The 24,433-nt window shown below is 38.7% G+C and overlaps 1 protein-coding gene across 9 annotated transcripts in view; it reads right to left on the bottom strand.

Annotated features, from left to right (window-relative positions):
- The window catches only part of CARMIL1 (capping protein regulator and myosin 1 linker 1), a 381,971-nt gene that overhangs the window by 221,448 nt on the left and 136,090 nt on the right, over positions 1-24,433 (bottom strand). For all 9 annotated transcript variants that reach the window (XM_081026679.1, XM_081026680.1, XM_081026681.1 and 6 more), the window contains 2 exons: positions 23,838-23,888; positions 8,353-8,412 (listed from right to left, as the gene is read on the bottom strand). In XM_081026679.1, the coding sequence (XP_080882805.1) occupies positions 8,353-8,412; positions 23,838-23,888 (111 nt within the window). The remainder of the gene's footprint in view (positions 1-8,352; positions 8,413-23,837; positions 23,889-24,433) is intronic.

The following is a 24,433-nucleotide window of genomic DNA, read 5'->3' as shown; positions in this document are numbered from 1 at the left end:
GTTTATCCAAATGGGCAAACATCTGAAGCTACAATTTTTCATCCAAACTCCAGTTTCTGGAGAATGATAAACACATAGGATATAACATTGCTCTAAGATGAACTGGGGAAAGTTCCAAAGATTTGTATGTGATCTTAATCAACATAAAATGACAACTTTGATCATTTCTTTTAGGACCATTACCAACAAACTACACACATACATGCAAGCACACACATGTGCACACACACATGCATATTTTCTTTATAGTTTTGAAAACCAAAACAAAAAGCAGAAGAATGTAATAAAGATCAGAGAAAAAAATCAATGGAATCAACAGAGAAAATAAATGAAACCAAAAAGCAAATTATTTGAAAAGATCAATAAAATTGACAAACCTCTAAACTGACTGATATGGAAAAAAAATAAAAAGAGAAACCAAATTATCAATATCAGGAATGATACCCTACAGATATTTTAAGAATAACAAATGGATACTATAAACAACTCTATATCAATAAATTCACAATGGAGATGAAATGGACAAATATCATTTTTTTAAAGATTTTATTTTTTTGACATTTTGAAAATAATTTTATATTAATTTCAGGTGTATAGCATAGTGGTTAGACATTTGTATAATTTAAGAAATGATCCCCTGTCTAATCTAGTACTCACCTGGAACTATACATAGTTATTACCACATTATTGACTATATCCCCTATGCTTTACTTTACATCCCCAGGACTATTTTGTGACTACCAATTTGTACTTCTTAATCCCTTCACTTTTTTCACCCTGCCACCACAAAGCTCCTCCCATCTATCGCCCTGATGAATCTAGCACCCATCTAACACCACACATAGTTATCACAGTATTTTTTACTATATTCCTTATGCTATACCCTTCATCCCCAGGACTACTTTGTAACAACCAATTTGTACTTCTTAATCCCTTCTACTTCTTCACCCACCCTCTCAACTTCCCTGCCATCTGGCAACCATCAAAATTTTCTCTGTATCTATGAGTTTGTTTCTGTTTTGTTTATTTATTTTGTTCTTTAAATTTCACATATAAGTGAAATCACACTGCATCTGTCTTTCTCTGTCTGACATACTCCACTCAGCACAATACCCTCCAGGTCCATCCATGCCGCTGCAGATGGCAAGAACCTTTTCTCTTCCATGGCCAAGCAATATTCCATTGTATATATATGAGGTCTGACTTGTGCAACAATCTTGCTAACCTTTTTGATATCAGAGTGATTATTCATTATCAATTTGTATCAACTGGGCAAACAGTTAACCAAGCTTACTATTAGGAAGTGCTGAAAAGGCTGCATGAAAAAGTTAGACAACTGGAACTTTTCACCAACAATTCGTGGCTCTTGCATCACGACATTGCATCAGCTCCCACAGCATTGTCTATGAGGGAGTTATTAGCCAGTAAAAAAATAGCTGTATTGGAACACCCTCCCCATTCATGTGATCTGGCCCCCAATGACTTCTTTCTTTACCCAAAGATAAAGAAAATATTGAAAGGAAGACATTTTGATGACATTCAGGACATCGAGGTAATACAACAATAGCTCTGATGGCCATTCCAGAAAAAAGACCTCCAAAATTGCTTTGAAGGGTGGACTAGGTGCTGGCATCAATGCATAGCTTCCCAAAGGGCGTACTTCAAAGGAGACTGTAGTGATTTTTCAGCAATGAGGTATGTAGCATTTTTTCTAGGATGGCTTCATGAACTTCATTGTCTGACCTCTTCGAATGTACCACCTACTCTTTATCCATTCATCCATCAACAGACATCCAGGCTGCCTCCATATCTTGGCCATTCTAAACAATGCTACAAGGAACATATTAATGCATCTGTCCCCTTGAAGTAGCATTTTGGGTTTCTTCGCATAAATACCCAGAAGTGGGATTACTGGGTCCTTTTTGTCTCGTTATACCCTTTGTTTAAAGTCTATTTTGCCTGGTATAAGTATCATTTCCCCACCTGTTTTTCTTTGTTGTTTTTTTTTTTTTTTTTTTGCTTTTTCATTTCCATTTTCATGAAATAACTTTTTCCATCCCTTTACTTTCAGTCTGTGTGTGACTTTCTATCTGAAGTCTCTTGTATGCAGTATATATAGGGGTTTTGTTTTCTTACTCATTTGGCCACCCTATGTCTTTGATAGGAGCATTTAATCCATTTACATTGAAAATACTTGTTGATAGATATGTAGTTATTGCCATTTTATTATTCATATTTTTGATGTGATTTTTTTTTTTCTTTCCATCTTCAAGAAGTCCCTCTGACATTCTGGTTTGGTGGTGATGAACTCCTTTAGCTTTTTCTTGTCTAGGAAGTTCTTCATCTGTCCTTCCATTCTAAATGATAGCCATGCTGGGTAATCTTGGTTATAGGTCCTTGATTTTCATTACTTTGTACATTTTGTGCCAATCCCTTCTAGCCTGCAAAGTTCTGTTGAGCAATCATCTGACAGTCTTATGGGAGCTCCTTTAGAAGTAAATAATTGTCTTTTGCTGCTTTTAGAATTCTCTCTTTGTCTTTAACCTTTGCCATTTTAATTGTGATGTGTCTTGGTGAGGGCCTCTTTGGGTTCACCTTGTTTGGGGCTCTCTGCACTTCCTGGACTTGTATGTCTATTTCCTTTACCAGTTTAGGAAAGTTTTCAGTCATTATTTCTTCAAATAGGTTCTAAATTCTTGCTTTCTCTTTTCTCCTTCTCATACCCCTATGACGTGAATGTTATTACACTTAACGTTGTCCCACTGGTCTCTTAAACTGTCCTCATTTTTTGGATTCTTTTTTCTTTTTTCTGTTCCAATTGGGTGTTTTCTGCTATCCTGTCTTCCAAAGCGCAGATTTGATCCTCTGGTTCATCTAGTCTGCTGGTGATTCCTTCTAGTGCAATCTTCATTTCAGTTATTGTATTCTTCACCTCTGACCGGTTCTTCTTTTTTTTTTTTTTTGAATGGTTTCTATGTTCTTTTTATATACATATATATAATTGCTATCTCTTTGTTGAAGTTCTTATAAGTTCCTTGAGCATCCTTACAACCACTGTTTTGAACTCTATACCTGATAGGTTGCTTTGTTTAGTTTTGTTTAATTCTTTTTCTGGAATTTTATCATGTTCTTTCACTTGGGATGTATTTCTTTGTTTTCTCATTTTGACTGCCTCTCTGTGTTTGTTTCTATGTATTATCTGCTATGTCTCCCAGTCTTCGACGGGTGGCCTTATGTAGTAGGTGTCCTGTGGGGGACCAGTTGCACAATCTCCCTCATGATCTGACCCAGGTGCTCCAGGAGTGTTCCTTGTGTGGGTGGTGTGTGCCCTCCTGTTATAGTTGAGCCTTGATTGCTATTGGTACATCAGTGGGTGGGACTGATCCTTAGGCAGACCGACTGTGGGATTTGGCCACATTTACAGCTTACTGGCTATTGTGCAGGGTCTTAACCCCACAGGGTGGGATTTGCCCCAGAGGGCTCTGATGCCTATTGACATCCCTTTGGGTATTCCACTTGTGGAGCTAATTGGGAGGTGCTCTACTGTGTCTGAAGCCAATCTCCGAGTATGTTGGTTATGGGGCCTCTTTGGAGAGACTACAGTGCAGGCCCAGGGCAGCCCCTGCCTATGACTAGCTTGGTAAGAGCTACAAAGCGATCGGTACATCAGTGGGTGGGACTGATCCTTAGGCAGACCGACTGTGGGATTTGGCCACATTTACAGCTTACTGGCTATTGTGCAGGGTCTTAACCCCACAGGGTGGGATTTGCCCCAGAGGGCTCTGATGCCTATTGACATCCCTTTGGGTATTCCACTTGTGGAGCTAATTGGGAGGTGCTCTACTGTGTCTGAAGCCAATCTCCGAGTATGTTGGTTATGGGGCCTCTTTGGAGAGACTACAGTGCAGGCCCAGGGCAGCCCCTGCCTATGACTAGCTTGGTAAGAGCTACAAAGCGATCCAGTTGGTTGCTGCCTGTGCTGTCCCTGGAAGTGCATGGGAAAGGCCATGCTATGATCTGAGGACAGCTGCCACTAGCACTGCATCTGGGGTAGTTATGCAAAAAGTCAGGACATTCCAAGGCCTGCTGCCTCTTGCCAGATCCTGTAAGGTTCAATCACTGATAAAGCCTCTTGCGTTAAGGAGTTGGGTATGGCAGGGTCTCAATGAGTCACCAGGGTGGAGCAAGCAGAGATCACCAGACCAATCCAGATTCAGATTTGGCCACAGGCATGGGGGAGGGCACAACACCAGAAAGATGGTGCCCACCTGCCAACTGTACAGGAGGACCACCCCACACAGGGAAAATGGCGATGTCCCTCCTGTCCTCGCCCTGAAGTTACACAACTCAGTCTCTACCCATATGTCTCCAACGCCTCCGAGTCACTGTCCCTCTGCTAGAGCCCAGGGAAAGTGCCTGTATGGGCCCTTTAAGAGTACGTGTGGGTATCCTACAGCCTTCCTTCCCACAGTCAGAATCCCTACTGTTTTTCACAGCCAGATACTGTGGGGTCTCCTCTTCCTAGTACCAGTACTCTGGTCTGGGGAACCTGATGTGGGGCTGGCGTCACTCGCTCCTCTGTGGGGAACCTCTGTGGCCAAGATATCTCTCCTTATTTTCAACTGTCACACGTGGGTATGGGACCAGCCCATTTCACGTCTCTGCCCCTCCTACCAGTCTTGATGTACCTTCTTTATAGCCTTAGTCATAACACTTATGCTCTGCTACACTTCAGATGGTTCTCTAGGTTGACTGTTCTATGATTTAGTTGTAATTTTGATGTGTTCACGGGATGAGGCAAGCACAGTTTACTACTCCACCATCTTGGCTCTCTCGGTGAAATGGACAAATTTCTTAAAAGACACAAACTACCAAAGCTCACTCAATAAGAAACATATGAATGTGTCTATATCTATTAAAGAAATAAAATTTGTAGTTAAAAATCTTCCCAAAGAGAAAACTCCAGGCACAGATGTTTTCACTGGTAAATTAAACCAAATATTTAAAGAATTATAAACATTTCTTTAAAAATTGAAGACGAAGGACTACTTCCCAACCCACCATATGAGTCCATGATTATTCTAATAAGGAAAGCAAACAAAAACATTTATAAAATAGAAAACTACAGCCAATGACTCATTAACATAGATGCAAATATTCTTCACAAAATTTTAACAAATGGAATCTGACAATATATAAAAAGGATAATACATTATGACCAAATGGAATTAATCCCAGAATGAAAGTTGATTTACTATTGGAAAATCAATCAATATAAGTCACCATATTAACAATTTAAAAAGAAAACACACACAGTAATCTCAACAGATAGACAAAAAACATTTGATAAAATCCAACACTAGTTTCTGATAAAAACTCTCAGCAAACTAGGAATAGAACTTCCTAACTAGATTAAAGGCATCTATGAAAAACCTACATCTACCATCACACTTAATGGAAAAAAATGAATGCTTTCCCTCGAAGACTGGAATAAAACAAGGATGTCTGTTCTCACCACTTCTATTCAGCACTGTAATGGAGGCATTAGCCAGTGCAATTGTGCAGGACTGATTTCATGTTACCCTACCAGTGACAGACCAGTAAGTTAGCCTGTTGCTATTTTATGAATGTTGGCAGGAGCTAGGAGACTCCAGGCACAGAGATAAAGCACTTTGTTATTCATGGCACAGTAAAGGGCATCAAGTTTGCATAGATTCTCCCTGACCCCCAAAGTCCCACAGGGTGATATGGAGGGCTCAGACAAATGTCTGCACACACAGTGGGCTGCTTACAGGAAAGGAACCCTGGATCTTGGGGAACCTCCTGTTTTCTTGGTAAACATAAGTAACCCTGCTCTTCATTCGGAGGGAAACATTCCATCATCCCCCAAGGCTGCTTACTACACACATAACCCTGAGAACCAGCCTGGGTAAAGCAGTCACAGAATGAATTCATACCCAGTAAGACATGTGAGAGCCCATGAGACCCACAAGGAATTTCTCCCAACAGCAATACAGCAAGAAAAAGAAATAAATGGCATCAATATTCGAAAAAGAATAAGTAAAACTGTCTTTATTTACAAGACAGTTACCTGTCTAGAAAATGATGCAATCTATTTTTAAAAGCTACCAGAACTAATAGGTGAATATAGAAAGGTAACAGGATATGAGAGCAACATGCAAAAATCAATTATATTTCTATATACCAGCAAGAAATAGAATGTTGAAATTGTAAAACAATACCATTTATAATGGCACCAAAAATATGAAATACTTAGGAATAAATCTGACAAAAGATGTGTAAAACCTGTACACTGAAAGCTACAACAAAATACAACTGAGAGAAATTAGAGAACTAAATCAAAGGAGAAATATGCCATTTTCTTGGGTCAGAGACTCCATATGTTAAGATGTCCCCAAATTAATTCATAGATTCAGTATCAACCAAGTCTAAAATTCATGTGGAATCTAGAATCTAGAGGATCTAGAATCACTAAAACAAATTTGAAAGACTAATGCTGTCTGATTTCAAGTCTTACTATGAAGCTACAGTAATCAAGGCAGTGTGGTAGTGGCATAAAGATACATAAATACCAAAGGGACAGGATTCAGAGTCCAGAAATAAACTGACATTTACATGAACAATTGATCTTCAACAAAACTGAAAGCCAGTTCTCTGGGGAATCAATATTCTTTCACACAAATGGCACTAGAATATGTGGACATACTATACTATGCACATACAAAAAAACAAAAGAAAAGGAAAAGAACAGAACAGAATACTAATCCATACATTGTTTGCTTTATATACATAAATTACCTCAAAATGGATCATAGACCTAAATGCGTAACTTAAAGCTATAAAACCTCTAGAATATATAAAACATTTTGTGACCTTGCATCAAACAAAGATTTATTCAATCTGACGCCAAAAAAGCATGATGCATAGAAGAAAATGTTGATAAATTGGACTTCATCAAAATTTAAAACTTCTACTCTTTGAAAGGCACTATAAAGAAAATGAAAGGATAAGCTACAGTCTGAGAGGAAATATGTATAAATCATATTTCTAATAAAGGACATGTATTCAGAATAATATATAAAGAACTATTAAAATTTTAAGAAAACAACTCAATTTAAAAAATGGTGAAAGATTTGACACTTGATCAAAGATATCTGATGGCAAATAAAAAGATGCTCAATATCTTTAGTCATTAGGGAACTGCAAATTGAAACCACAATGAGAAAGTACTGCATACTTATTAAAATGGCTAAAATTAAACAGATTGACCATGCCAGTGTTGGGGAGGGCATGGAGAAATTGGAATTCTCACACACTGCTGTTGACAATGTAAAATGACACAACCACTTTGGAAAACAGTGTGGCAACTTCATAAAAAATTAAATATATACCAACTATACCATTACGTCATTCCACACCTAGATATTTACCCATAGGAAATGAAAGCCTATGTCCAATCAAAAACTTGTACATAAATGTTCATGGCAGCTTTACTTGTCACGGACAAAAACTGGAAACAACCCAAATGTCCGTCAGCAGATGAATGGATAAGCAAACTGTGAAATAGCAATACAAAGGAACCCTACTAGGCAGTAAAAAGGAATGAACTATTGAGACATGCAACAAAATAAAGCAATCTCAAAATATTTATATTGACTGAAAGAAGGCAGACAATAAAGAGTACATAGTGTACAATTCCATTCATTTAAAATTTTAGAAAATGCAAACTAATTTGTATCAGCAGAGAACAGCTGTGGAGGAGGGCAGCGGGGGAGTGCTGACAGGTTTACAAGGAAACTTTGAGGGTGATGGTTACGTTCAGTATCTTGATCGTGGTAATGGTTTCACAGGGACACATATGTTAAACTTACCAAATTGTACACTTCAGTTTACTATGTTATACTCTATAAAGCTGTTTTTTAAAGTCTACATTTTATTAATACCAAAAAATTCATTTATCACTATATTCCCAGAAAGACCTTACATAATACTGCCTAATAGCTATGAAATTTTAGTGCTAAAAGTTATACAAAATCTCTAAGGAACAGCATTCTGACATTTACATTGCCGGCTAATGAGATAATTAGTTCTTTTCAAACTGAGTTATGAAGAATGTTTTCCTTATCAGAACCAATTCCCTACTCCTGCTGACACAGACCCCGTTCAGTCTCTCATTCAGAAACTTCCATTTTCCATAATCTTGCTTTTCTACATTATCTCAAGAAACATTCAACAGTGAAACAAAACAGAAGATGTTGCACAGTTTCAGAAACTCAAGAGAGGTGAGGACCTTGAAGTTATGACAACAAAGTTCCTGTTGTTCACACTCACCTGAGCTGGCTTGCTACAGGTGACACCATGAATCTCCAGGTAGCTGAAGGTTAACTCGAGCTGCAAATGAAGGAGGGGAAGTAAAGACCTGTAATGAGGATTTTAAAACATTTTTAAAAGTAAAAATGCTACAGTTAGAAATGGTACCAACTTCTAAAGGTAGGTGGTTTGATATCTCCATTCATTCAATAAGCTAGGACCTTTATTGATCATATTTCAGAAAAAGTATTATTCACATCCCAAACAGTTGAAAGGAAGATGCAGGTGTGAGTTTTTAAATTTCATCCAGAAACAAACCCAATGGAAAGTTTTATACTTTTATTCTAGTAGTTATTCAGAGAAATGAATGTATGAAGTTAAGTCATAAATATACTTTTTTCTTTTATTTCTAAATTTTGCTTCAGAAATTCACATCAGAATAAAGTGAATGTTGGTTTTCCCTCCTTTCTAAACCCTTATCTCTTTGAGTTATACTTTATTTATTGAAGTTATCATTTCTTCTACCATTTTTCATAAAAATTCATATTTTGAATGGATTTACAGAAATAATATTTAGGAAGTTTCAACCACACTTAAATGAAACACACAGTTAAATAAGTCTTTTTGCATGTAGATAAATGATTCGTTTCCTTTCTATTTCAGTAACAAAGGCCCCTTCCTCTCTTCTCCTACAATTATCATTTCTTTTTCTTCACAATGTCTCTAGCACTGTCTGCCTTTTTTTTCCTGGACAATAGCCAGTAATCTTTCTCCCAGTTTTGCAGTCTTTCATCCTACAACAGCAAACAGTTCCCAGGGCACAGGACTAGAGACAATGGAGGACAGAGTTGGAACAGTTTAGTTTGCCTTCTCACCTTAAACCGAGAAATGTTATAAGAAAAGAACCAATCCAGAAACAAACCCCCAAACCTTTAGTTCTGCTCCCTGGGGGTATGTCATACCATTACACATTTGATGGATAAATCTTAGAACAGAGAACCCTTGAATCTCCTGTTACATAACTTGGAGTATGGTGAGGAGGTCTGGAGGCAGATTCTTTCATTACTCACCTCATCAACCAGCAGACATTTATAGAAGGCCTACTATGTGCCAGCATTGGAAATGAACAAAGCAATGAGACACTTATCTTGTCCTCCAAAAGGTAAATGCAGCATTAGAGGCTTATTTTAAACATTCAATTAGAGTAGAAACCTTCTTACCTATCGTCAAGATCTACACTTGGTTGGGTTTTGAAAAGTCACTTAGAGCAGAAAAGTATTTTCCAAAAAGTATACATATCTATCTTCATTTATTTAAATTTAAAACGTATAAACATATTTTTATGTGCTGGCCTTTGATTTAATGCCAAAGCTTCTTTGAATTAAGTACACCAGATGGTCCTCTAGTGGCATTTCCTGTTAGCCACACCCTTAATGCTGGGTACCCAACTTCCAAGTCAAGCGTCTTTAACATGGAGTGAGAACTTGAAGACACTTGCCAAGCACATATGACATTTTCTAAATTATTATGCTCCCCATCCCTTCAGTCTTTAACATTTTAACAGCCTTAAGAAGACAGATATAGGAGCATTTGTGACAACATGGATGGATCTTGAGACTATAATGCTAAGTGAAATAAGTCAGACAGAAAAAGCAGAGAACCCTATGATTTCACTGATATGTGGTATATAAATCAAAAAGAACAAGACAAACAAATGAGAAACAAAAACTCATAGACACAGACAATAATTTAGTGGTTACCAGAGGGTAAGGGGGTGGGGGGTGGGTGATGAGGGTAAAGGAGATCAAATATATGGTGATGGAAGGAGAACTGACTCTGGGTGGTGAACACACAATGGGATTTACAGACGATGTAATACAGAATTGTACACCTGACATCTATGTAAATTTACTAACAATTGTCACCCCAATAAATTTAATTAAAAAAAAAAAGAAGACAGTAACTTTAAGTAATTCACTTCTATCAACATTTAGTCTTTCATAGACACTGTTTCATTTAGAAATCATATTGAATTCTTACGTGAAATACCTTTAAATAAATGTACTGTTGTTTTTTAAATTTTATTTTTTAATTACAGTTGACATTCAGTATATTAGTTTCAGGTATATAGCATAATGGTTAGACATTTATATAACTTATGAAGTGATTCTCCAATAAGCCTAGTATCTGTCCTGACACCACACAGTTACTACAATATTATTGACTATAATCTCTATGCTGTACTTTACATCCCATGACTATTTTGTAACTACCAATCTGTTCTTCTCAATCCCTTCACCTTTTTCACCCAGCCCCTCAGCCCCCATCCCATCTAGCAACCATCAGTTTGTTCTGAGCCTCTCTCTATGTTGTTTGTTCATTTATTTTGTTCTTTAGATTCCACATATAAGTGAGATCGTACGGTATTTGTCTTTCCCTGTCTGACTTATGAGGTGTGATCAAACAATACGATGAACATTTAAATTAAGAAAATTCATTACAGTAAAAGACAAATTGCCATTAATCCCCCTCAAAATATTCCTCCTCGCTTTGAGCACAATTATCCCATCATTCTTGTCACTTTCTGAAGCAGGTCTGGGAGTCCTTTTTCATGTCTTTACTCGCGCTTCGTGGTTGCCTCAATGTCCTGAATCGATTCAAAACATTTACCTTTCGTGGTCATTTTGACTTTGGGGAAGAGCCAGAAATCTCATGGTGCCAAATCCAGTTAATAAGGTGGATGAGAACATACCATAATGTTTTCTGTTTTTGTTTTTGTTTTTTTTAAAGATTTTATTAGGGAAGGGGAACAGGACTTTATTGAGGAACAGTGTGTACTTCCAGGACTTTTTTTCCAAGTCAAGTTATTGTCCTTTCAATCTTAGTTGTGGAGGGTGCCATTCATTCAGCTTCAAGTTGTTGTCCTTTCAGTCTTAGTTGTGGAGGGCGCAGCTCAGCTCCAAGTCCAGTTGCCATTTTTCTAGTTGCAGGGGGCGCAGCCCACCATCCCTTGAGGGAGTCAAATCGGCCACCTTGTGGTTGAGAGGACGCATACCAACCAACTGAGCCATCCGGAGCTCAGCGGCAGCTCAGCTCAAGGTGCCGTGTTCAATCTTAGTTGCAGGGGGCAAAGCCCACCATCCCTTGTGGGACTCAAGGAATTGAACTGGCAACCTTGTGGTTGAGAGCCCACTGGCCCATGTGAGAATCGAACCGGCAGCCTTCGGAGTTAAGAGCATGGAGGTCTAACCACCTGAGCCACCGGGCCAGCCCCCCAAAATGTTTTTATATGACAAAAATTGCCATACCAGTAGCAATGTGTGATCAATAAATACAGTGAATGCTGATACCGAGTGTCATCCAAAGGAAAGTCAGGTATTTTCAATATGGAAAGTGGTGTGTCAAACCTTAGTATGTGACAAGTTTCAACTTGTTTGGTGCAATCAGTCGGGTGTGAGTTATGGTTGAGAGAAGGTGTCACTTAAAGTGTGCTATAAATCATGAACAACGCATTAATATGAAATGGGCAAACGGTTTCATACTCCATCATGATAATGCTCTGTGTCACACATTACTTCTGGTATGGCAATTTCTGTCAAAAACATAAAAACATTATGGTGTGTTCTCATCTATCTTATTCACCAGATCTGGCACCATGAGACTTCTGGCTCTTCCCCGAAGTCAAAATGATTCAGGACATTGAAGCAGCCACGACAGCGCAACTAAAGACGCTGCTGAAACTTCCAGAACTTCCAGAACTGCTTCAGAAAGTGGCAAGAATAATGGGATAACTGTGTTTAAAGTGAAGGTCTAATTTGAGGGGGATTAATGGCAATGTGTCTTTTACTGTAATAAGTTTTTCTTTTATTTAAATATTTACCGTATTGTTTGATCACACCTCGTATTTCATTTACCATAATACCCTCTAGATCCATACATGTTTTACAAATAGTAAGATTTCATTTCTTTAATGGCCAAGTAATTGTATTCCACCTCTTCTTTATCCAATCATCTATCAGTGGGCTCTTGGGCTGATTCCATATCTTGGCTATTGTAAATAAACCTGCAATGAACACAGACATCCATGCTTTGGATAAAAATACCCAGAAGTGGGATTGCTGGGTCATATGATAGCTCTGTTTTTAATTTTTTAAGGAATTTCAATACAGTGGCTGCACCAATTTGCAATCCCACCAACCGTGTACAAGGGTTCCTTTTCTCCACATCCTCACCAATACTTGGTTTTTGATTTATTGATGATAGCCATTATGACAGGTGTGAGATGATATCTTATTGTTGCTTTAATTTTGCATTTTCTTGATAAATAGTGATTTTGAGCATTTTTTCATATGTCCATTGGCCATCTGTATGTCCTCTTTGGAGAAATGTCTATTGAGGTCCTCTGCCCCTTTTTTAATAAGATTGTTTGTGTTGGGGGGGTGACGTTGTATGAGTTCTTTATCTATTTTGGATATTAACCCCTTATCAAATATAACATTGGCAAATATCTTTTCCCATTCAGTAGGTTGTCTTTCCATTTTGTTGATGGTTTCCTTTGCCATGAAAAAACTTTTTAGCTTGATATACTCCCATTTATTTATTTTTTCTTTTGTTTACCTTGCCCAAGGAGAAAGAACAGAAAAAAATATTACTAAGAGCAATGTCAGAGAGTTTACTGCCTATGTTTTCTTCTAGAAGTTTTATGATTTCAGGTCTTACATTTAAGTCTTTAATCCATTTTGAGTTTATTCTTGTATATGGTGCAAGAAAGTGGTGGTTTTTTGTCTTTGCATGTATCTGTCCAGTTTTCCCAACATCATTTATTGAAGAGGCTGTCTTTACCCCATTGTATACTCTTACCTCCTTTGTCATAGATTAATTGACCATGTAATATTGGGTTTACTTCTGGGTTCTCTATAAGTATTCTGTTCCATTGATCTATGTATATGTTTTTGTGCCAGTACCATGCTGTTTTGGTTACTTTAGCCTTGTAGTATAGTTTCATATCAGGTAGCGTGACCTTTTTAGTCTGTGTGTTTGTTGATCTGACGTAGGCAGTATGGGTGTTGTTTTCTTATCCATTCAGCCATTCATCCACCATATGTCTTTTGATTGGAGCATTTAATCTATTTACATTTAAAATAATTATTGATAGGTATGTAGTTATTGCGATTTTATTATTCACATTTTTTATCTTTTTTTCTTCTATTCTTAAAGAAGTCCTTTAACATTTTTTTGTAATACTGGGTTAGTGGTGATGAATTCCTTTAGCTTTTTCCTGTCTGGGAAATTCTTTCTCTCTCCTTCGATTGTAAATGAGCACCTTGCTAAGTAATCTTGGTTGTAGGTCCTTGCTTTTCATTACTTTAAATATTTTGTGCGAATCCCTTCTGGCCTGCAAAGTTTCTGTTGAGAAATCAGCTGACAGTCCTATGGGAGCCCCCTTGTAGGTAACTAAAGGCTTTTCCCTTGCTGCTTTTAAGATTCTCTCTCATTAACCTTTGGCATTTTCATTGTGATGTGTTTTGGTGTGGGTCTCTTTGAGTTCATCTTGTTTGGGACTCTCCGTGCTTCCTGAACTTGTATGTCTATTTCCTTTGCCAGGTTAGGGAAGTTTTCCATCATTATTTCTTCAAATAGGTTTTCAATCCCTTGTTCTCTTGCTTTCTTTCTGGTACACCTATGATGTGAATGTTGGTATGCTTGATATTGTCCCAGAGGCCCCTTAAACCATGAGGTCTGACAATTAAGTTCACGAACTTATCCTAGAAAAAGTGCTACATACCTCATTGCTGAACATCACTACAGTCACCTTCAAAGTACTCCCCTTGGAAAACTATGCACCAACACTAGCACCTACTTCACTCTTCAGAGCAATTTTGGAACTCTTTTTCTGGAATGGCCATCAGAGCTGTCATCGTATTACCCTTAATGTCCTGAATGTCATCAAAATGTCTTCCTTTCAATATTTCCTTTATCTTCAGGTAAATAAAAAGGTCATTGGGGGCCAGATCAAGTGAGTAGGAAGGGTGTTCTAATACAGCTATTTGTTCACTCCCTCAAAGACAATGCCGTGTGAGCTGGTACATTGTCGTGATGCAAAAGCCATGAATTGTTGGTAAAAAGTTCAGGTCGTCTAACTTTTTTACATAGCCTTTTCAGCACTTCCAAATAGTAAACTTGGTTAACTGTTTGTCCAGTTGGTACAAATTGATAATAAATAATCCCTCTGCTATCAAAAAAGATTAGCAACATCATTGCAACAAGTTTGCAAACTTGACTGTCAGACCTTCATATACTCATTTTTCAAAATTCTTTTTTCTTTTTGTTGTTTTAATGGGTATTTTCTACTTTTTCCCCCCAAATTGCTGATATGGTCCTCTGCTTCATCTAATCTGCTACTGATTCCATCTAATATATTCTTCATTTCAGTTATTGTATTCTTCATTTCTAACTGGTTCTTTTTTATGGTTTGTCTGTCTTTGTGTAAGTTCTCACTGACTTCATCTATTCTTCCCCTAATTTCATTGAGCCTCCTTACAACCAGTGTTTTGTAATCTGTGCCTGGTAGATTGCTTGCCTCCATTTCTTTTGTTTTTCTGGAAATTTGTTCTGTTCTTTCATTTGGGAAAAGTTTCCTTGTCTCCTCATTTTGGCTACATTTCTGTGCTTGTTTCTGTGTATTAGGTTGATCTGTTACATCTTGCAGTCTTGGCAGGGTGGCTTTATGTAGAAAGTGTCCTGTGGGGCCAGAGGCACAGTCTCCGTGGTCATCTGAGCTGGGTGGTCCAGAGGTATCCTTGTGTACGTTGTGTGTGTGGTACTGTTATAGTTGAGTCTTGATTGCTGCTGGCATGTCAGTGGGTGGGATTGACCCTCATGTTGACTGGATGTGAGGACTGGCCATGACTACACTGCATGAGCTATTGTGTGGGGGCTGACCCCACAGAGTGGGGTTCACCTTTGCAGGGCTCTGGTCCTTGCTGAGTCCACTCTTTGGGTCTGCTATTTGTGGAGCCAATTGGGTGGTACTCTCGTGGGGTCTGAAGCTGGTTACCAGGTGTTTTGGTTCTAGGGTTTCTTAGCAGGGGCTGTAGTATAGGCCCAGGTTAGTTGCTACCTGGGGCCAAATGGTAGGAGCTACAACGTGATCTGTGCTTTGTAGCCAACTATGCTGGGCTTGGAGGTGCCTAGGAGAGACTAAGCTGGGATCTGAGGCCAGCTGCCACTAATATCAGGCTAGGGGCCATTTAGCAATAGCTACCAGGCACACCAAGGCCAGTTGCTGCTTGTTTGGGGTTTGTGGACCTTTGAGAGATTTTAGGAAAGTCCACAGTGCAGCTGAGGCCCAGTGCTTATGTGGAACAACCACTGAAAGAGGTCTGGAGCCAGTGAGCAAGCTGGGTGGGGCAGGGTCTCAGGGAATCATCTGGGCAAGACGAATGGTATTAGCCAGTTTGATTGAGACTCAGAGGTGGTGCCAGCCTGTGCCTGCTGGCTAGGTGGGAGAAGAAGTCAACAAGTAAGTACATTCTTACAACCTAGCAGCTATGAAAATGTAGTTGGTGTCATCATATTGTTAATGGTGAGGAGAAGAGGCTCTAAGACCAGCTGACAGGGATCATAGCAAGGTTCAAATCATTCTCTCTAATCTCATCCATGACGATTTTTAATAGGCCTTTGCTCTCACATCCCCCCAAATGGCTCTTCCCCGCTCCAGCCCACCCCAAAGACAGTTTAAAGACTATCACTGGGCAGGAGGAGGCAGGGGGCTAGTTAGAAAGCTGAAACATGTGCAGGCTGCTTGAAGACTTCAGGACATTTTTAAGGCAGAACTATAAATAGTAGCAATTGGTTAGATAATAGGAAGGAATCAGCCCAAACTAGCAATAGCTCTTCTGTCATTCTCTCACTTAGCCCATCCCCTGCTGCTTGCAACAGTCCCCATCCCACAGGTAACAGAGCAAATTTGAATGTAATTATGTGACTATCTTTAAGTGACTACCACTATTCCACAGGCAATAGTCCCTCCTGTAACTCCTCAGCCAGCCCAAGTCCTGCCAACTTTCCAACCTGTTTCCTTCCCACACAGCCTCCTCCACAACCCTGGGCCTCCACATCCCTGCTCCCCAAATGCCTGTAGTCTTTCATCCTGGTAAACCTCCTACCAGTGAAAGACCCCTTTATTTCCCTAGTTTATGGGGAGGGTGATCCTTAAACCCAGTTTCTCTGCTGACCCTTACCCACCCTAACCTGCCCAAAGCAGAGCTGAGGCCTTCTGGGATGATACCAAAGTTTTATTTCTTCATCTGGGTGTGACTGCAGTGGTTATCTGCTTTGGGATTAATCACTGAGATGAACATTTCTATTCTGGGCATTTGACTGTATAGGTGGCACATTTAATAAAAAGACAAAAGAAAAAATGTTTCATCAGGCCCCCAAAAAAAGAGGAGACACCTATGTCATAATCAGTGCCTACTGTACATTACTGTTCTGAATATAATTATTTCCCCAGAAAATTAATGTCACTGACACTTCTTTTGCTTTTTGACCCAGGTGTACTATAACACATGAAAGCCAGCCTTTTCGGGGGGAGAGGGGGGAAAGCGGGGGGGTACCTGCATGGAGGTCACTTTAGAAGAAAATCTGCCTTTCTTAATTTGTGATACTAACAATATCAGAAATCAGAACCAATGTCCAAATTACCCAAGCCAGGCTGACATAAAACATTAGATACATCATGGGTGAAGCTGGAACGTCATTCAGGGCAGAGCAGGGAGGGGGCAGAGTCCAGGATCAACCAGCAAAGGGAGGCAGGAGACTTCCTAAGAGACAATAACACCTACTGCTGTATCATAACATTTTTAATTAGGATAAACACAGTATCCAGGAGACTTCTAATCAAGAGGCTGCTTGACTATTTCCTTGAGCCCTTGAATTTCCTTCTGCAATTTATTTTTCACAAGTGGGATAATGGTTAATTCACTTCCTTCCATCCTTTCTTCAGGTATTTTAATGTATAGGTAATTTAACCCAACATCATTTACAGAAAAATTGATTTCATTTATAATACACTGTAAACATACAGACTCACTTTACATTATCGAAAGGGGCTGGAACCAGCGGTCTCATCCCTCAGAAAAACGATGAAATTTAGCATTCGTATGATCAGAAAGAAAAAAGGCGGCAGATAGCCTAAGCCTTTAACTAGCAAACAATGAGTTGGTATCTTCATAAAGTTCAGTGAAAATTCTACAAATCTTTAGATTACAAGTCCTAAACAGTCCTTTGCACTACAGCACCGTGTCATCTAGCACATAAGTAGGTAGTCACAAAACAGTGGCCAAATGTTGCATTTTAAGCTAGGAAGGACTAAAAAAATGAGCAAGTAACACTGCAGCCCAAATATCACAGTGTATAAGACTGAAAGATCTCCCACACCTCACCCATTTTCCTGGGTCTGTGAGCAGGAGCGACAGTTGAGCTCAGTGGAAAAGAGATAAGAGTAGGACACAGTGAGCCTAACTTTTCTTTCACGCATCCATTACTGGTGAATACAAGTCAAATTTGCATCCTTTGAGCTATTCTCTAATAGGTCACCTTCAAGAATACTATGTAAATTGAGTGAGATACTGTACTTAAAATATGCTTAGTAGATAACTAATTAAATTCTAGTAATAACAATGTAGTTAAGCAGCTCCTGCTTACATTCTTTGAGAATCATGCATCTGTCACCTACTCATGGAAGTCTGACTTTCGGCAGATTACTGTGCCTCAGTTTTCTCATCTGTAAGATGAGAGTAATAATAAGGCCTACATCATGGTTTTCAAACATTTCTTTAAGTAATACCTTATTGATTAAAGCAGCACTCAATAAATACAGCTATCATCATTCTTTCAGAAAAAAAAAATCTCAATTTCTTGTTACCAATCAGTGCATGTCCTATAAAATTGCTCAACACCTTTTTGTTACCATAAAAGAAATAAAAGAATCAATCATTAGAGGTAGTGCATGAGCTATCAGCTCAAATTCTAATTTGCACCATATAATAAAGGACATCTTATGTAAAATGTTAAACAGATCTTTTAAAGAACAAAGTGGCACCATGTTATTTCCTAGGCAAAACCAGAGTGTGTGATAACAGCTAAGGTGGCCAAGTTACTGGTCATGTACTCCTTGGAGTTGTGAAGGTTATTTCCGATATGTCAAAGCCTTAGAAAAATCTGCTGCTACTGGATTAGATCAAAAAACTAAACCCAAACATATGCTACCTACAAGAGACACATCTCAGCTACAAGGACAAGCATAGACTTAAAGAGAAAGGGTGGAAATTGAAACTCCTAGCAAACGGTACCCAGAAAAAATCAGGTGTAGCCATAATGATTTCCAATGAAACAGACTTCAGGGTGAAAAAGATAACAAGAGACAAAGATGGACATTTCATAATGGTAAAGGGGACTATACAACAAGAAGACATAACAGTCATCAATATTTATGCCCCCAATGAGGGAGCACCGAAATATACCAAGCAACTACTAACACAACTAAAGGAAGAAATTGACCAAAACACAATTATACTAGGGGACTTAAATACATCATTGACACCTATGGATAGATCATCCAAACAGAAGATAAATAACGAAATCGCAGCCCTAAATGACACATTAGATGAAATGGACATCATTGACATATATAAGCATATATAGAGCACATCATCCTAAAACATCAGACTATACATTCTTTTCTAGTGTACATGGAACATTCTCAAGGATAGACCATATATTGGGACACAAAAACAGCCTCAGCAAATTTAAGAAGATTGAAATCATACCAAGCATATTCTCTGATCACAAAGCTTTGAAATTGGATATCAACTGCAAAAAGAAAGCAGGAAAAAACACGAATACATGGAGATTAAACAACATACTTTTAAAGAACGACTGGGTCAAAGAAGAAATTAGAGGAGAGCTCAAAAGATACATAGAAACAAATGACAATGAAAATACATCATACCAAAATTTTTGGGATGCCGTGAAAGCAGTTTTAAGAGGGAAATTTATATCATTACAGGCCTATCTCAAGAAACAAGAAAAATCCCAAATAAATAACCTCATGTTACAACTTAAAGAATTAGAAAAAGAAGAACAAGCGAAACCCAAGGTCAGCAGAAGAAAGGCGATAACAAAAAACAGAGCAGAAACAAATGAAATAGAGAACAAAAAGACAATAGAAAAAATTAATGTGACAAAAAGCTGGTTTTTTGAAAAGATTAACAAAATTGACAAACCCTTGGCTAGACTCACTAACATAAAAAGAGAGAAGACACTAACAAAATCAGAAATGAAAACGGGGAAGTTATCACGGACACCACAGAAATAAAAAGGATTATCCAAGAATACTATAAGGACTATATGCCACCAAATTTAATAACTTAGAAGAAATGGACAAGTTCTTAGAAACATATAGCCTTCCAAGGCTGAATCATGAAGAACTGGAAAATCTTAACAGGCCGATCACCAGTAACGAAATTGAATCAGTCATCAAAAACCTTCCCAAAATCAAAAGTCCTGGACCAGATGGCTTCACCAGTGAATTCTACCAAACCTTCAAAGAGGATCTAATACCAAATCCTGCTCAAACTCTTCCAAAAAATTGAAGAAGAGTCAGTACTCCCTAACTCATTTTATGAGGCCAACATTACCCTGATACCAAAACCTGGTAAGGACAACACAAAAAAAGAAAACTACAGACCTATATCTCTGATGAATACAGATGCTAAAATCCTAAACAAAATTCTAGCAAATCGAATACAACAATGCATTAAAAAGATTATTCATCACGACCAAGTGGGGTTCATCCCCGGGGCACAAGGATGGTTCAACATTCGCAAACCCATCAATGTGATACATCACATAAACAAAATAAAGGACAAAAATCATATGATTCTATCAATTGATGCAGAAAAAGCATTTGATAAGATACAACATCCATTTATGATTAAAACACTTACTAAAATTGGTATAGAAGGAAAATACCTCAACATAATAAAGGCCATATACGACAAACCCTCAGCTAATCTCATAATTAATGGTGAAAAGCTGATGCCCTTTGCTCTACGTTCAGGAACACGACAAGGTTGTCCCCTATCACCTCTGCTTTTCAACATAGTGTTGGAAGTCCTAGCCAGAACAATCAGGCAAGAGAAAGAAATAAAAGGCATCCAAATTGGGAATGAAGAAGTTAAATTGTCACTCTTTGCAGATGACATGATGCTATACATAGAAAACCCTAAAGACTCCACCAAAAAGCTATTAGAAACAATCAATGAATATAGTAAAGTTGCTGGCTACAAAATCAACGTACAAAAGTCCATTGCTTTCCTATATACCAACAATGAAATCTCAGAAAAAGAGATAGAAAAAACAATTCCTTTTGCAATTGCAGCAAAAAGAATAAAATACCTAGGAATAAACTTAACCAAGGATGTGAATGATTTATATGCTAAAAACTATAAGACATTTTTGAAACAAACTGAAGAAGACACAAAGAAATGGAAAGACATTCCGTGCTCATGGATTGGAAGAATCAACATAGTTAAAATGGCCATATTACCCAAAGCCATATACAGATTTAATGCAATCCCCATTAAAATCCCAATGGCATTTTTTAAAGAAATAGAACAAAAAATCATCAGATTTGTTTGGAACCACAAAAGACCCCGAATAGCCAAAGCAATATTAAAAAAAAAGAACAATACTGGAGGTATCACACTCCCTGATTTTTGCTTGTACTACAGGGCTACAATAATCAAAACAGCTTGGTATTGGCGGAAAAACAGACACATAGACCAATGGAATAGAATTGAGAACCCAGAAATAAAACCACATAAATATGGACAGAGAATTTTTGACAAAGAAGCTAAAAACATACAATGGAGGAAAGACAGCCTCTTCAATAAATGGTGCAGTCAGAATTGGATAGCTACATGCAAAAGAATGAAACTGGATTGCTATCTGTCACCATGTACCAAAATTAATTCAAAATGGATCAAACACTTAAGTATAAGACCTGACACAATACACTGCATTGAAGAAAACATAGGTACTAAACTTATGAACCTTGGGTTCAAAGAGCATTTATGAATTTGACTCCAAAGGCAATGGAAGTAAAAACTAAAATAAACGAATGGGATTACATAAAACTGAAAAGCTTCTGCACAGCAAAAGAAACTATTGACAAAATAATGAGGCAACCAACTGAATGGGAGAAGATTTTTGCAAACAGTGCCGCTGATAAGGGGCTAATATCCAAAATATACAAGGAACTCATGAAACTCAACAACAAAAAAACAAACAACCCAATTGAAAAATGGACAGAAAACCTGAAGAGACATTTCTCCAAAGAGGATATACAAATGGCAAATAGACATATGAAAAAATGCTCAACATTGTTAATCATCAGAGAAATGCAAATGAAAACCACAATGAGATATATCACCTCACCCCAGTCAGAATGGCTTTCATCAACAAGACATATAGTAACAAGTTTTGGAGAGGCTGTGGAGAAAAAGGAACTCTCATACACTGTTGGTGGGAATGCAGACTGGTGCAGCCGTTATGGAAGGCAGTGTGGAGGTTCCTCAAGAAATTACTAATAGAATTACCATACGACCCAGCAATTGCTCTCCTGGGTATCTACCCAAAAAATCTGAAAGCATTTGTCTATAGAGACACGTGTACTCCAATGTTCACTGCAGCTTTGTTTATGGTGGCCAAGACATGGAAACAACCAAAATGTCCTTCGATAGATGAACGGATAAAGAAGTTGTGGTACATATACACAATGGAATACTATTCGGCGTTAAGGAAAGATGACATAGGAGCATTTGTGACAACATGGATGGATCTTGAGACTATAATGCTAAGTGAAATAAGTCAGACAGAAAAAGCAGAGAACCCTATGATTTCACTGATATGTGGTATATAAACCAAAAACAACAAAAGAACAAGACAAACAAATGAGAAACAAAAACTCATAGACACAGACAGTAATTTAGTGGTTACCAGAGGGTAAGGGGGTGGGGGGTGGGTAGTGAGGGTAAGGGGCATCAAATATATGGTGATGGAAGGAGAACTGATTCTGGGTGGTGAACACACAATGGGATTTATAGATGATATAATACAGAATTGTACACCTGAAATCTATGTAAATTTACTAACAATTGTCACCCCAATAAATCTAATTAATCGGAAAAAAAAATCTGCTGCTACTGAACCAAAGGAATTAAGAACTCGACATGAAGAAAGTGTATACACCCTGCCGCAGGTGAGAGAGAAACATGATAGGAATCTACAAGCATCAGAGGCATGCAGCACAGAACGCTTCATCACTTCTCTTGGGAAATGTTCTTTACACAGAGAACCTTTACACATGCCTTTACACAAAGAGATGGAACAAAGAGTAAAAATGTCTGTCATCACAACGTGATGTACCTTCTAGGGAGAAAGAAGGAAAATGGGGGTGTGCTGTGAGAACTCTGGGCATATGAGCCTAAATCGTAAGTCTACATAATTGAGGAGTGAGTAAGTGTTGGTTTACAGCTGCCAAACTGGTTATTCCCCCACACAGATCCTGTAGCAACCAAGGAAGTGACTCCGCAGAGCAGAGACCCAATGGAATGATGTCTGTCATCCCCCCTCTTATCAGATAGTTTCTAAATAATGACTCCATCTCCTGGGATTGTGTGCATGTGAAGGCACAGTAAGTGTTGCAGCACAATGGGGACAATTAAGAAAAACAGCCAGCAGGCACAGAAATCACAGACCATGGAAAAAACAATTTTACTTCCCCGTATGTCCACTAATAAAAGCTATGCGTTTGGCCCGATTCAGCACTCAGTCCTTGAGACTTGAATTCTTTGGCCCCACTTGCACTCTATTCTTGGCTCCTGTCTTTCTTTTTTTTTTTTTTTTCCAAGTCTACTTGTTGTCCTTTCAGTCTTAGTTGTGGAGGGCTCAGTTCAGCTCCAGGTCCAGTTGCCGTAGCTAATTGCAGGGGGCACAGCCTACCATCCCTTGCAGAGAATCGAACTGGCAATCTTGTGGTTGAGAAGATGCGCTCCAACCAACTGAGCCATTCAGGAGCTCAGCAGCAGCTCAGCTCAAGGTGCCGTATTCAATCTTAGTTGCAGGGAGCAGAGCCCACCATCCCTTGCAGGACTTGAGGAATTGAACCAGCAACCCTGTGGTTGAGAGCCCACTGGCCCATAGGGAATAGAACCGGCAGCCTTCAGAGTTAGGAGCATGGAGCTCTAACTGCCTGAGCCACCGGGCCGGCTGGCTCCTGTCTTTCTTAAACCTGTGCCGCCTTTCTTGCTTCCCACAGCTCTTGTCATACAGGGAAATGTGTATTGGTGTGGCAGAGAAATGGAGTATATGTGCATACGTGTGTGTGTGTGTGTGTGTGTGTGTGTGTGTGTGTGTGAAAGAGGAACCTCAACACTTACCTTGGTGGGGATTCGTGCTGCAAGAAGGAAGGCTCGACATGATGTCAGCACCTGTAAGACAGAAGAAGCATTGTAAGTACTACAAAGTAGGCCTAGTAGGCTTTGGTATTACCCACAGGACTTGAATGAAGGAAGCTGGGTATCATAAGAAACAGGACCAGTCCCTACTGGACTGCTTATCTGTCTGTCTGTCTCTCTGTCTCTGCCATATGTTCATATGGATTCACCTTTTGAGTAAAGAACATTTCTTGACCATTTGTAGATACATCATGTACTAAAGATCATGTCTACTTTCACTCTGTGGCCCTGATTAAGAATTTTTTTTAGCCCTAAGCTAAATGGATAGAACAACAAATATCATCTCATATCTCAACTACTAGAGAGAATGAGACCAAACAAAAAACCTCATCTCATGTCTCCCCTGTTCAGGAGAATGAGACCAAAGGGGGACAGAAAAGCAACCTCATCCATATCTCCCCTGCTCAGGAGAATGAGACCCAGAAAGCAACATCGTCTCATATCTCCCCTGCCCGGGAGAATGAGACCCACAGGAAAATTTACTCAACTTCTGATCACAGCACAGAAATCACTTCACA

Source organism: Rhinolophus hipposideros, assembly GCF_964194185.1.
Source record: "Rhinolophus hipposideros genome assembly, chromosome: 19".
NCBI lineage: Eukaryota > Metazoa > Chordata > Mammalia > Chiroptera > Rhinolophidae > Rhinolophus > Rhinolophus hipposideros.
This window is presented reverse-complemented; position numbering and strand designations above follow the sequence as displayed.